The sequence below is a fragment of the Phyllopteryx taeniolatus genome, chromosome 3, assembly GCF_024500385.1.
Source record: "Phyllopteryx taeniolatus isolate TA_2022b chromosome 3, UOR_Ptae_1.2, whole genome shotgun sequence".
NCBI classification, from domain to species: domain Eukaryota; kingdom Metazoa; phylum Chordata; class Actinopteri; order Syngnathiformes; family Syngnathidae; genus Phyllopteryx; species Phyllopteryx taeniolatus.
The window spans coordinates 11,104,452-11,118,945 of NC_084504.1; the positions used below are offsets into that span (position 1 = coordinate 11,104,452).

The following is a 14,494-nucleotide window of genomic DNA, read 5'->3' on the forward strand; positions in this document are numbered from 1 at the left end:
AGTCACACTCTCTTACTGCATACTGATTGGAGACGTGGCCCACTAGGCCAATCTTTATTCTCTCGGATCAGCTTCGTGGATGTCACGTCACAAGACTAACAGCACTTCCAGTTCTATTGTACTTGTGTCAAAATAAACGTGTGAATTTCAAAATAAGAGTCTATGTGTATAAATGAGGCGGCACGGTGGACGTCTGGTTAGAGTGTCTGCCTCACAGTTCTGAGGACCGGGGTTCAATCCCCGGCCCCGCCTGTGTGGAGTTTGCATGTTCTCCCCGTGCCTGCGTGGGTTTTCTCCGGGAACTCCGGTTTCCTCCCACATCCCAAAAACATGCATGGTAGGTTAATTGAAGTCTCTAAATTGCCCGTAGGTGTGAATGTGAGTGCGAATGGTTGTTTGTTTCTATGTGCCCTGCAATTGGCTGGCAACCAGTTCAGGGTCCACCCCGCCTCCTGCCCGATGATAGCTGGGATAGGCTCCAGCGCTCCCGCGCCCCTAGTGAGGATAAGCGGCTCAGATAACGGATGGATGGATGTATAAACGAACAAAAACTTGAACGATGGGCAGAACAGTGCCCGCGGGCCGGATTAGACCCCCTGACTGGCCCGCGGGCCGTACGTTTGACACCACTTGAAGCTGTCGTGTGGAGTAAAATACCATCATGAACCTGGAGCTTTTACACATTCTTTTAACCATTTCACTTTAAATGTTGAAGGCCCTCGCACGTGATATAATGATGTCATGCTCATACATAGACTTATTTGTGCACTGTTATGTTGTGTAACCTAACCTCAGTAGCAAAATGTTCTGATAACTGTGAAACTACATGTCAGCCGCAGTACAGGATGTTTTGTGCCAAGAAGAGATATTGCTTGGATCAACCCTGCTCACGCTTTAAAACACCGCCCTGAACACTGTGTATAATCTCGCACTGAATGCTAAAGAAAAAACGCACATTTGAGCTCATTTGAGCAGCTGCAGCCTTTGCCTGTAGAACATTTGTGCCCAGAATATTCTGCAATAAAGATCTTAAAGAAGTTCATTTCCAGTCTCTGATTCTGACCAACACTCTCATCATCCGAAATTCAACGAACACGCGAAGGACTGGCGGAGAAAAGCCTCCTTCAACAATGTATAATTCAAGTCCATAAAGTACAGTTAAACCCACCTTTAGCGGTAGGTACAGTAAGCAATGTTTTGTTCAGATGGCAGTGCAGTAAACCGTTTTTTGTCATCTTTATCTACAATACAATTTATACAATGATTTAACATACATGCAGTGCAATGTGAAAATACAATATAGAGTAAACTTGATGCAGTAAACTTTTGTTTCTGTTTTTGTGTAGTAAACTCAAGAAGTCAACGTTGCGATGACGTCAGATTTCAGAGCATGCGTGCCTTGCGTGACGCCACGTCATCCAGGAAGTCAAACAACTGACCGGCTGGCTGGCAGTGGTTGGGCGAGCAAATGGCGTGGGGCTAAGACTCCAAGTAAATCCGAAAACAAACGAAAATGTTAACCCTTTTACCCGTGCTGCTTCTATGTGTTTGCGCGCCGGCCCGCTGCGTGTTCCAGACGCTTTACTGCACCATCGCGGATAGCTGCGACTGCGACTTTAGACCCAACGTCAGAGGTAGGGCAGTGCTTCCGGGGTTAGCTTAGTCGGCTAGTTGTTGGCTAATGTTAGCGTCAGCAGCTGTCTGCGTTTGTGTGGTAGATACGAGCGCGCTAACTTTCCTAAAAGAGACATTAAATGGTTAAAAACACACGAACAATGACAACCGGTAATGCTGAATCACACACAACCCTTTAACTTGCGGCTCGGCCAATCAGTAGAGCACATTAACGAAGTAAATACAGTGAGTTGCCGCATATTTGCAGCTTGGCATTTGCGAATTCAACTATTCGACATTTTTGGGTGGAGCCTATATCCATTTTGTGCTGAAAACGCAATTATTTTCTTCAAAATCAAAGGCTACAAGCTTAAAATGGGAAGTTAAAGTTAAAACTTGCACATATAAACCGTTTGACGTGATAAAACAGTCCCAAATAACGATTTTAACAATGCTACATTTAACTTTTCGCTGAAACATTAATTAATTAATATTAACTCAATTGGGTTAGTTCCACACACATTGCCTTTTAGTTCATAGGTTTGATATTGATACTGGTTATAAAGAACCCCGAGTCAAATGTTCTTTTTAGTCTATGCTGCGGCCGGCTAAGAAAATGGATGTTCAGAATTTGGACACCCTTTATTTTTTAACCATGCAAACTTTTTTGACCCAGCCCCCTAAAAGAATCGCAATCGAGAATCGTTTGGAGCCAGAATCGAAATAAGGAACTGGTATCGGAACCGGAATCGCTCAAATGCAAACGATGCCCAACCCTAGTGGTAGGTTAATTGGTGTCCAATTCGCCCGTAGGTGTGAATGTGAATGCGATTGGTTGTTTGTTTCTATGTACCTTGCGATTGACTGGCGACCAGTTCGGGGTGTACCCCGCTTCTTGCCCAGAGTCAGCTGGGATACTGAGGATAAGTGGTACGGAAAATGGATGGATGGATATTTGTGTACTGTTGCGGGCTTGGTTGTTTTGTGTTGTGGTAAGGTGAACTAATGTTAGCTCGAAGCATGCAATCAACTTAAGCTGGCATTAATGCGGCTGCTATTATAATTCATGAAGTTGGCTAACAACTGTTTTTGACCAGAAGTATTTCCTTTAGTTCGCCGTCCAGGCACAGTGTTGGAGGGCACTGGTCTTTCGCACCAAGAACCGCCATTGCATACAGGTTCATGATTGAAGTCTTCACTGAGCACTGCCCAATATGAGGGCATGTATGGCATCACTCGCAATGGCTGCAAGCTGAAGTTTAAATGTAAACAAACGACTGCAGTTTTCTATCAGCCCTCAGTCTGTTCATTGGCGAGTAACACACACGCAGAAGGAATGGTTCAAAGTTCCTGTCCCATTTAGTCCCATCTCTCGCTTCTCTTCCTTAAGTGCCGGCTCTCGTCCCTCTCCATAGGTCCTCCGGGATGTCGGCAGTCCATACCCGTTTCCCATTGAAAATGTGTGGTGCTTTATGAAGCGCAGACTGTTGAGCAACTGAAGTTGTATATCACGCAAGAATGTGAAAGAATTCCATCTACAGTGGCTACGGAAAGTATTCAGACCCCCTTAAATGTTTCAGTCTTTGTTATATTGCAGCCATTTGCTAAAATCATTTAAGTTCATTTTTTACTCATTAATGTACACACAGCACCCCCATATTGACAGGAAAAAACTGAATTGTTGAAATTTTTGCAGATTCATTAAAAACGAAAAACTCAAATATCACACACCCATAAGTATTCAGAGCCTTTGCTCACTATTTAGTAGAAGCACCCTTTTGAGCTAATACAGCCATGAGTCTTTTTGGGAATGATGCAACAAGTTTTTCACAGCTAGATTTGGGGATCCTCTGCCATTCCTCCTTGCAGATCCTCTCCAGTTCTGTCAGGTTGGATGGTGAAGGTTGGTGGACAGCCATTTTCAGGTTTCTCGAGAGATGCTCAATTGGGTTTAAGTCAGAGCTCTGGCTGGGCCGTTCAAGAACAGTCACAGAGTTGTTCTGAAGCCACTCCTTCGTTATTTAGTCATTGTCTTGTTGGAAGGTGAACCTTCGGCCCAGTCTGAGGTCCTGATCACTCAAGTCCAATCAGTATAATCAAACACAGCTGGACTCCAATGAAGATGTAGAAACATCTCAAGGATGATCAGAAGAAATGGACAGCACCCAACTTAAATATATGTGTCACAGCAAAGGGCCTGAATACTTATGGCTGTGATATTTCAGTTTTTCTTTTTTAATAAATTGCAAAAATTTCAACAATTACATTTTTTTATGACAATATGGGGTGCTGTGTGTACATTAAAGAGGAAAAAAAATTTACTTATGATTTTAGCAAATGGCTGCAATATAACAAAGAGTGAACAATTTAAGGGGGTCTAAATACTTTCCCACTGTATAAAGCTTACACAATTAGTGTCCTTGTCAAAAGGAAAGGTAACACAGTGGTAAACATGCCCTTGTCCCAGCTTTTTGGGAATGCGTTGCAGGCATCAAATTCAAAATGAGTGAATATTTGCCAAAACAAAACTAACGTTCATCAGTTTGAATATTCAATATCCTGTCTTTGTAGTTTATTCAATATAATATAGGATGAAAAGGATTTTCAAATCATTATTTTAGTTTTTAGTTACATTTTACACAATGTCCTAACCTCATTGGAATTGGGGTTTGTAGCATATCACAGTAAATACATTGTAATAGTGCAAATGGTTTAGCAGTACACAAAACAATAAGAGGATGGGAAGTACAAATAAACAGAATTTTTGTAAATGGGCTGGTGATTCACAGTGGGACGCAACAAGTGCTGATATCCCCCCCGCCCCCCTCCCTAAAAAATGAACAGCTAAAACGCTGTAAATAATGCAAAACGGTTTAGCTCGACACAAAACGAATACGAAATGATTAAAAAAAAGGCTGGAAAGGTACAAATAAAATAGAGGTAGTAAGGTCCAGGTGCCTCAGTATTACTTAGGCGCTGTCTTGTGGCATCTTGGTGCCATTGAACTATGTTGAAATGAGTTCCATTCAGACAAAAGTAGTTCTTTTGCAATAAATAGTAGAAGAAAAAAACCCAAATAAATGAGGGATCGGTTAATAAAAGTGGGGGATTGGGTAAAGAAAAAAATGTGAAGAAGCAGGTATCGGGTAAAAAAAAAAAAAAAAAACAAGTCTAGGATAATGTTAAAAAATGTGAATAAGCTGGGTTTTATATGGAATATCAACAAAGTATGAAGACAATTTTTTCAAAGATCATAAATCAAAAAAGTGATGAAATGAATGGAATATGAAATAATGAATCAAAGCAGTATTGATAAGACATTTGGCATGTTGAAATACTGTGATATAAATAAAAATATAACTGTAAAAGTAAATTGGGTAAGAAATGTGAATGATGGTTTTTGGATCAGAGTTGGAGTGGGACCTGTACAAGAACATCTATGGCCAGCACCTCGCTCAGGATATGGTCTCCGAGGAGGTGGCCCGCTTCCTCGCCGACAAAACACCTGAGAGGCCGCTGGTGCTCTCGCTGCACGGCTCGTCAGGCACGGGCAAGACGCTGGTCAGTGGCATGCTTACGCGGTACCTGTACGCCTCGGCCATGAGCAGCCCCTTCGTCCACCAATTCATCCCCACGCTGCACTTCCCTGCAGACGGACACGTGGAGCTGCAACGGGTAAGAAGATGTCTCAACATTTTTGCCTTGAATTGATTTGTGAGAACGGCTGACAATAACAAAAAAGATATATATATATACTATAGATATTCTGCACATTGATATTAAATATAACAATTTCAATTGATTACAAAAGTTTAAATGTAAATATTAATAACGTGTTTATTGTGGTCATGGTTTGCAGTGGTTATACAGTGGAATCTCGATACAATGGACCAATAAGGGTGGGGGGCTGTCCCATATAGCCGATTGGTACATTGAATCACTTTTTTTTTTTAAATTTTATTTTATTTATTTATTTTTTTGTGGCCATAGGTCCCCGTATTACAGTACAAAGCAAAATTATTGTTTTGTAGTTTTTTTTCCGTGGCCTAAAACGCCAAGTACCGTACAAATGTATTGTAAATAAATATAAAAAAAAGCTTGCAAATGTTTGAAAAGTTTCACATTTCATCCAAACTTACCACGCCGGCTTGCTTGGTCATGGTGACATTGTTGACGTACAGTACCCATCATAGGTGAGTCGCTTTCATGATCCGTGAGGAATTAGTGTGCTTCCTAGTTCCAAATCCGTTGCCAAAGGCAAACAGCTTGACAAAAAAAAACTCTTAACTGTACCAAGAAAAGCATGTTCCAGACTCCATAGACTTGTTTTGTATTCCTCAGAGTTAACACCGCAGCCGTCTCTCTCTCTCTCTCTCTCTCTCTCTCACACCCACCCTCTCTCTCTCTCCCTGTGAGTCTATGTACATACAATAGAAATATTCATCATGACATGGCTGCCATGTCAATGCCCCACATTCAACGTGGCTGCCACAGAGGCACGGGAGGCACCTCTTTTGGAATTGGACCTTTTTTTTGTCTCCGTGACCCGGAAATACGTCAGTCTTATTCTCTGCCTGCATTGCGCCACAGTGCCAGTAAACGACAGCAACCAATTATGGAATTAACAGACTTTGTCAACGGCAGTTTAAGTGAAAAATGGAAACTATTTTTGGACACGTTATTCAGTCCCGATGGTCCGTTTTGTCTGATATCCGTTATATCGGGGTCCGTTTTATCGAAATTCCACTGTAATAATTAAAATTAACATCTACCACTTAATACATTTAAACAAATAATTACTGAAAAATGTTTATTATCGTAGTTGTAGTGTGTGCTGGTTTTAATTGATAAATGATTTTCCGATGACAAAAATTATTTTAATCAAATAATTCAAATAAAGGTTTTTAAAAAACATATACACACAAAATAAAATGTCTTTCTGCAGGAGCAGCTGAAGTCTTGGGTCCAGGGCAATGTGACTGAGTGCTCTCGCTCTGTCTTCATCTTCGATGAGATGGACAGAATGGCCCCAGGGCTGGTGGATGTTCTGGAGCCACTCCTGGGATCCTCCCACGTGGTCTTCCGCACCAACTACCGCAAGGCCATTTACGTCTTTGTCAGGTGAGTGCTCCACATTTAACGCCCGAGTCATCGTGTCCAAAGCCACTTGTCACGTCTACAGTGGATATGAAAAGTCTACACACCCCTCTTCAAATGCCAGGTTTTTGTGATATACAAAATGAGACCAAGATCAATCATTTCACGTTTTCCATTAATGTGAACTTTAACCTTGGTACTCTTTAATACCCCTTAGGTATTAAAATGTCACTTGTTGCTAGGCTAGAATTTATACCTAGGCAAGTTTTGTCAAAGAATTTGTTTTATTTATGTGTGTATAGTACTGCAGGTGCGGAGGTGATCAACAAGGCGGCTCTGGAGCAGCGTGAAGCCGGGTTGGACCGAGAGGAGATGACTTCGGCCGAGCTGCAGGACGCCATCGCTGAGGCCGTCTACGACAACCCAACCAGTGAGAGACGACATTTGTTTTGTTGATTCACTTGTCAAATAAAGGTATTGATGAGGGCTTTCCAGATCTGTATTTACAGTGTCCTCCAAAAGTATTGGAACGGCAAGGTCAATTCCTTTGTTTTTGTTCTATACTGAAGACATTTGGGTTTCAGATTAAAAGTTGGAAATGAGACAAAAGTTCAGAATTCTAGGTGTGTTAAACAACTCAGCACAGAGCACCTTTTGTTTGAACCTATGCACTTTTCAAGTGAACAAAAGTATTGGAACATGTGACTGATGGGTGTTTCTAGTGGCTCAGGTGTTGCCTTCTAGATTGATTGCTTAAACATTAGCTAGTGCTTGTTTTTGGCTTTGGGTTTCACCTGTGAAAACTGCATTTGCTGTTAAGCAAACATGAAGACCACAGAGCTGTCTATGGGAGAAAAGCAAGCCAGCTGAGAAGAAGAAGAAAAAATCAATCACAGCTATTGCACAAACATTGGGCATAGGCAATAAAAGAATTTGGAATGTCCTGAAAGAGAAACTACTGGTGTACTGAGCAACAGACATTGAACAGGTCGGCCAAAGGTATCAACAGCAGTTGATGACAGAAACATTGTGAAAGCTGTGAAGAAACACCCAAAGACAACAGTCAGTGACATCACTGCCAACCTTCACAGGCCAGGGGTGACGGTATCACAATCCACTGTTCAAAGAACACCGAGAGAAGAAATATTCAGGCCATACCACAAGATGCAAACCACTCATCAGCAAAAATAATCGGAAGGCCAGATTGGATTTTGCAAAGAAATACAGAAATGAGCCACAAAGGTTTTGGAACAAAGTTTTATGGACTGATGAAAGCAAGATTAACCTCTACCAAAGTGATGGAAAGGCCAAAGTATGGAGAAAGGAAGGATCTGCTTATGATCCACAACACACAAGCTCATCTTTGAAGCATGGTGGAGGTAATGTCAGGGCTTATTCACTTTAAGTTAATTTAATCATGTCTATTCTAATACTTTTGCTCGCTTGAAAAGTGGGTGGCTTCAAACAAAAGGTGCTGTGTCCTGAGTTGTTTAACACATCTAGATGTAAATAAAAGCTGGAATTCTCAACTTTTGTCTCCTCTTCATCTTTTGATCTGAAACCCAAATGTCTTTTCATTATATAACAAAAACAAAGGAATTGACCTTACTGTTAAAAGACTTTTGGAGGGGACTGTATGAGGTAGTGACCCTTCAAATGCAGTGCGTGCATCAAATGTGGCAAAGTCTTTCCAGATTTGTAGTTATTCTTTCAATATACGCTCAAATGATGATACAATGTCCAAAAAACCTTGAGGCACCACCTGCATTAAATGTTGACTAGGGTCAAAAATTAATTTGCAACAAACCACATCATGACATATCTCAAATTAAAGGTCTTCACAAGAGTGTTCCAGATCTGTAATTATTTTGTCAATAAACCCTGGTATGATGACTCCTTTCCCAAAAAAAAAAATCATGAATATGTCACTATTCAACCAATGTACCTGACTTTTCTCCTGCCCCAGATGGTCTCTACAACTCGTCCATCATTCGTCACAAGTTGGTGACCGCCTTCGTGCCCTTCCTCCCACTGTGCCGCCACCATGTGGAGCAATGCGTGCGGGCGCAGCTGTGCCAGCGCGGCGCATGTGGGCGCGACGACGTGGCACGGGCCGTGGCGGCTGACATGACGTACGAGCCTTCGCCGGGACACTACTTTTCCACCAGCGGATGCAAAAACGTGGCCGCCAAAATCAACCTGTTCTTGTGAGGGGCCAGCAGGTACTGCAGTGGTTTGGAGCACTGTGTTCCCCTGGTGACTCCCATTTTTATTTTTATTTTAAATATGTCAGCAGCAAACCTCACAAACAGAACTACTAAAAGGGAAAGCGGACATTTTTTAGTATTTATTTGTGAGAAATTGTGACTGGACGCAGGAAGTCCCAAATGGTCTCACTTCGACAACCAGAAGGATTTTTTTAAAAAGCAAAAGAAAATATTTTTCACCATTTGCCTTTTTTTTTTTTTGTTTTTTTTTTTGTTTGTTTTTGTGGGGGAGGTTTGTATATCCCTGCTCCTGCCAACAGGTGGTGCTAAAGAGCGCCTGTGGCGCAAATATTTATGCAGATACAGATATCCATCCATCCATTTTCCATACTGCTTATCCTCACTAGGGTTGTGGGTGTGCCAGAGCCTATCCCAGCTGACTCCGGGCGAGAGGCGGGGTACACCATGAACTGCTCGCCACCCAATTGCAGGGCACATATAAACAAGCAACCTTTCACACTCACACCTACGGACAATTTAGTCTTCAATTAATTCATTCGTTCATTTTCCGTACCGCTTAACCACACTAGGGTCACGGGTGTGCTGGAGCCAATATATACACACACACACCAGCTATCTTCGAGCGAGAGGCGGGGTACACCCTGAACTGGTCGCCAGTCAATCGCAGGGCACATAATAAACAAACAACCATTTGTACTCACATTCACACCAGCACCTCTTCAGTTAACCAACCATGCATGTTTTTAGAATGTTGGAGGAAACCAGAGTACCCAGAGAAAACCCATGCAGGCGCGGGGAGAACATGTAAACTCCACACAGGCGAGGCGGGATTTGAACCTGAGTCCTCAGAACTGTGAGGCAGATGTGCTAACCAGTCGGTCACTGTGCCGCCTACCATGCTTTAATCCTTCTAAAGCATCCTGTATTATGTAGAATGTGTAATTTATTAATATGTCAAATCTCATCATGTGGACACTTCTTTAAGTAAACTATGTAATGAGATCCAATGCAAAAGAAGAAAAAAAAGGTGCCTTTACAAAGACACTGTTCAATTGTGATGTGTATTGTACTGTATCACACTGATTGCTGTTCCTAATCATTTGGCCACCATATATGGTGACGAGAGGGTCAGTATATTAGGAACAGCTCGAAAGGAAAGTGTTCATAAACGCATACTTGCGTATTTTCTGTGAGTGAAAAACAGTCTTATTCTGGCGGGGAGGGTGGGTTGGCGTGCTGAGGCGCAAGCTGATGTCCTTGAAACGTTTTAATTTCAGGCCACCAGATGGTGCTGTTTTGACAAAATAGAAAATTGCAATCTCAATAAACTTTTGTCATTTTTGTGTTGTGTGTAAGTCTTAGTTTTTTAATTGTAGTTTTTATGTAGGTATGTTGGAGTGGTTTTGTGTTGATGTGTAGTAGTTATGTTCTTGTGTGGGTGTGTTGTGGTTGTGTAGTTTTAGATAAGGTATGTTTTGATTGAGTTACTGTGCAGAAGTGTTGCGCAGCAGATTTAATGCGAGAAAGTTGATCATATACAGCGTGAAGCTACAGCGGCGAGGTAGCCAGCAGGCTAAGTAGCAGAAGGCTAGCTGGAAAGGCGGCAGCAAAGATTTATGGCGCCGGCTACGAGTGCAAAACCGACCTGGGATTCTACCTGTAGCCAAGGTACGGTGAGGGATCCTGGTTAAAGTAAGCCATTTAAAACTAAAAAAAAAATGCTTTTAGTTGTGCAGATGTGTTGTTGATGTGTGTTGGTTGTGTTGTGGGTGTATAAGATCTGTATTGTAGTGGAGGTATAAATATGTAGATGTGGTGTTGTGTAGATCATGTAAGTGTGTCATGCTTGTGTCGTAGATGGATGGTGTGTAGATGTTTAAATTTTGTTTTGTATATACGTGTTAGCTGTGTTGTGATTGTGTAGATCTGCAGTACCCCCATGGTTCTGTAGCAATTGTGTAGTGTTTGTGTGTGTGTTGTGTAGATATGTGTGTTCTGGTTTTGTGGTGTGTAGTTTTGTAGTGGTTAAATTGATATGTTGTTTTTATGTTGTTTGTAGTTTCGTACTGTTAGTGGAGATACATTTTGTTATTGTGTAGTGGCTGTGTAAATGGTAAAATGTTGTGAGGTTCTGTAGTGGTTGTGTAGCTGTGTCATGATGTGTAGTGGTTGTTAAATAGTGTGTAGTGGTTGTTAAATAGTGGTAATGTATAGTTGTTTGGTGGTTTTGTAGAGGAGTAGGAGTTGTGTTATGTAGACATGTTTTTTTTGTATAATGGTTGTGTTATTGTGTAGTTTTTGTTGCACAGTATCTGTGTCAACAAGATGATGATGATGATGATGTTGTCATGGTGATGTGGTGCCATGACTGCGTCCATGATGCTTCATCGACGTTTGACGAAGAGGAGACGAAGGTGACCACCTCCTGACTTCCTCCTCCATCTGAACTCCTTCCTGCTCCAATTAGCACAAACAAAAGTCACTTCCTCATCCCCCTTTTCCCTCCCCCTTTGGCTGCTCCCCCGCGACCCCTCCCACCTCCACATCTGTGAGGACAGACACCCCCCGCCCCTGACCCAAGCCACCCCTTTTCATTCCTGTGGCTTAGCTTCTTTCACGTGCAAATTTGACAATGATGCTTAGGATGGCGGAGGTTTCAGGGGGCATCTGGCGGGAACGTTGGACAAGAAAAGAGTTCAATCCTTTGTGTGTTGATATTTGGGGAAAATGCAGCTCCTGAAGGAAGTTTTATTGAGTAAGATAACATTTGGTAGACATGGATATCATGAGAAGAACCGCAAAGAAGTCTCAAAAAGCCATGTCCGAAAAGACAAAGTCAGCCATTTTGGTTTGAAGTGACCATTTTTTAGGTATTTTTCAGGGATCCTTACCTCCTGGAATTTCTTTGTAAAATTCAGCCGCCAAACCTGTTTGACTTGGCAACACGAAATTTGGAAGGCATATTTAACTTGAGTAGATAAAAAAAAACAAAAAAACAGTCAAGAAGCATTGCCCAGAAAGACGCAGAAGGTCGGCTGTTTTGGTTTGTTTTGACGTTACAGCGACATCATCTCGAAGGTTGTCAGGCGATTACTTTGGTCAGATGTCTCAATCTCCATGACAACAGGTGAAGAAAGAGAGTGACGTTGTTGGTTCATGGGGGCAAGATCAATTTGACCTTGGCCTCTGCGTGGTGCTCAGATGAGCGGCGAAGGCCAATGGCGGCACGACCCGACACTTTTGATTGATTAGCAGTATAGTACCCACTGCACATGATGCTAATCATGCGTAGCCCTAACAAACTGTTGTGTGCTGATAAATATGCTAATAATGTTAGCCACACCATAAAGCATGAGTGGAGACAACACTGATGCTCATAAATAAAGATGGTGTTTGTGTAGACATGTCGTTGTGTAGTGGTGCGGTGGTGCAGATTTTTAGAAGATACGCGTAGCGGTCGTGTTGATGTTATGCATAAGGCTTATGTGGTAATGGTTGTACTAAAGCTGTGTTGTTGTGTAGATATAAAACTTGTATTAACCCAGACGCTAAAAAATTAAAAGTAGAGCAAGTGTCTGAGATGATGTGTTCAATGTCACTTGGTGTTTGCAATGTTTGGTTTGCCGCCCCTTCCCCCAGTTACTGACACACGTGCACACACACATGCACGCAGGTTTGTATGTGCAGGATTAAGAGCATCAAAGGAGCGTGAGGGTATGACTGGACTTCCCATCTGGGCTACTGTGGTGTGAAAATCAAACATACCCTCGCATCTCTCCCTATCTAAAATGACACTAATAATCACTTTTCCGGTTAATATTTCCCAAATAATAATGTATTCTCTGTCCTGTTGCAATACACAAAATGTGCGCGTTTCTTTTTTCAATTACACCCCCCTTGTGCTCCTCCCCGACTCTCTGAAAGGGGTGAAAATGATACATTCCTCAAGAATTATGCAAATTTTTAATCCCCGAGAAAAGAGCTCAGCGGCAACAGCAAACCTACTCACCCATCACTTTTAACATCTTTTTCAACAAAACTTTATTTTAGTCCAACAACAATTAAAAACTTATGAACAACATTTGTGTTTTATTTTGTTAATTTTTCTCCTTAAGCATGCAAAAAGTGAAGAAATTAAGTGAATGGAAAAGTGCAACTAAATCGAGGCGCGTGCACGTGGCCGTGCAAATGAGCGGGGGTTGTCGTGCACGAGCGGCCAGCAACAGATGTCCACGCACAATTCTCGCGTTGGCTTTGGGAACATTTCCACGAGAATTGCGTTTGGACAATCAGCCGCGAGAGCCCACAGGACGGGAAGAACGTGCAGAAAGTCCGGTCGTCTCATTCCGATTTAAGGGGGGAGAAAAAAAAAAGTTCCGGACCTTGCAGACGCGATGCACCTGCTCACCCCCGCCGTCCGCAGCGCTCAGGCGGGCTAGAGCCTCCGCTGGAAGTTGCTCCTCAATCTCCTCCTGCTGGTTCTTCCGACACTGGCCGCTTGCACCGGGGCAAACCGGCGCAGGCACCCCGAGACTCGGGCACAGCTCGTGACTAGTGCCTCTCCGTGCATCACTTTTCTATTCCACCCACACGCTGAAGGGGTGATAAATGGTCATTGTGGTGTGAGGGGAGAAGTAATGAATCTGATAGGGGGGGTGGGGGGTGTCATGGGGGGGCTAGGGAGGTTCGACCCTCTTAAAGACACACAAGGACTTATAGTCACACGGACTCACTTTTGTCACTGTGAAGTCATGTCGCAAACTGAACTCATTATTTAACTAAGTGAAACAAAAAAGCAAGTATGTGATAGAAAAATACCCACCCTTGGGAAGTTTCATTATAGTTGCATTAACAGCTAAAATGGTAAAAAAAAAAAAAAAAAGACAAGCCAATTTCTAATTATGGATGTATTAATTCACCTGATGTTTCATTAAAAGGGAAGTAAACTCACTTTTTTTATACGTTGTATCTGCCACCACTAATCAAAACACGGTGGTTAATATTGCGTTTGTGGAATAGGAATTAAACAGAATAATTCATCAATCTCCAGCGCGTTGCCATTTTAGGCAATATCACCCTCTGCTGGCGACCGAAATTAAAATCACAACTTCCTCATGGACGTCACGTGACCAAACCCGAAAGCAGACAGAGAGTCTGCGAACCTGTTTTCTTGGACGTCACGTGACCAAACCCGGAAGCAGACACGGGGAGTCTGCGAACCTGTTTCCCCGGGTTTGGTCACGTGAAGTCTACAAAGTTCGAGGGGGAGTTGTAAAGTTAATTTCGGTCGCAAGCAGAGGGTGATATAAAAACCATAGTTCATTTATTGCGGATTCAGTGCATCGTGGCCTTTTTAAAAATTATTATTATTTTTTAATAAAGCTCAGTGTAATGCAGTTACTTACCTGCACATCTCTGATACAATCAGCTTCACAGGCTAAATAAGTTCAATGTGGCACCAGTGACTCACAGAAAGGCAATTGGGATCTTGTTCTTAGCAGAAAAAGAAACCTGATTACAGTATATGCAACTCATACATTTGTTAAATCACCACA

At 42.3% G+C, this 14,494-nt stretch overlaps 1 protein-coding gene across 3 annotated transcripts; it reads left to right on the forward strand.

Moving 5' to 3' along the window:
* The first annotated feature begins 1,411 nt into the window (after window positions 1–1,411).
* On the forward strand, window positions 1,412–10,282 carry tor2a (torsin family 2, member A). 3 transcript variants are annotated; one of them, XM_061769249.1, is made up of 6 exons: window positions 1,502–1,634; window positions 2,291–2,396; window positions 5,024–5,289; window positions 6,560–6,735; window positions 7,014–7,141; window positions 8,678–10,282. In XM_061769249.1, exons 2-6 carry the CDS (start codon window positions 2,372–2,374, stop codon window positions 8,920–8,922), a joined length of 840 nt encoding a protein of 279 aa, XP_061625233.1. In that variant the 5' UTR covers window positions 1,502–1,634; window positions 2,291–2,371; the 3' UTR covers window positions 8,923–10,282. The 3 variants fall into 3 exon arrangements, with proteins under 3 accessions (XP_061625232.1, XP_061625234.1, XP_061625233.1); XM_061769248.1 differs by lacking the exon at window positions 2,291–2,396 and having other exon boundaries at window positions 1,412–1,634; XM_061769250.1 differs by lacking the exons at window positions 1,502–1,634; window positions 2,291–2,396 and adding an exon at window positions 1,434–1,491.
* Window positions 10,283–14,494: the final 4,212 nt, after the last annotated feature.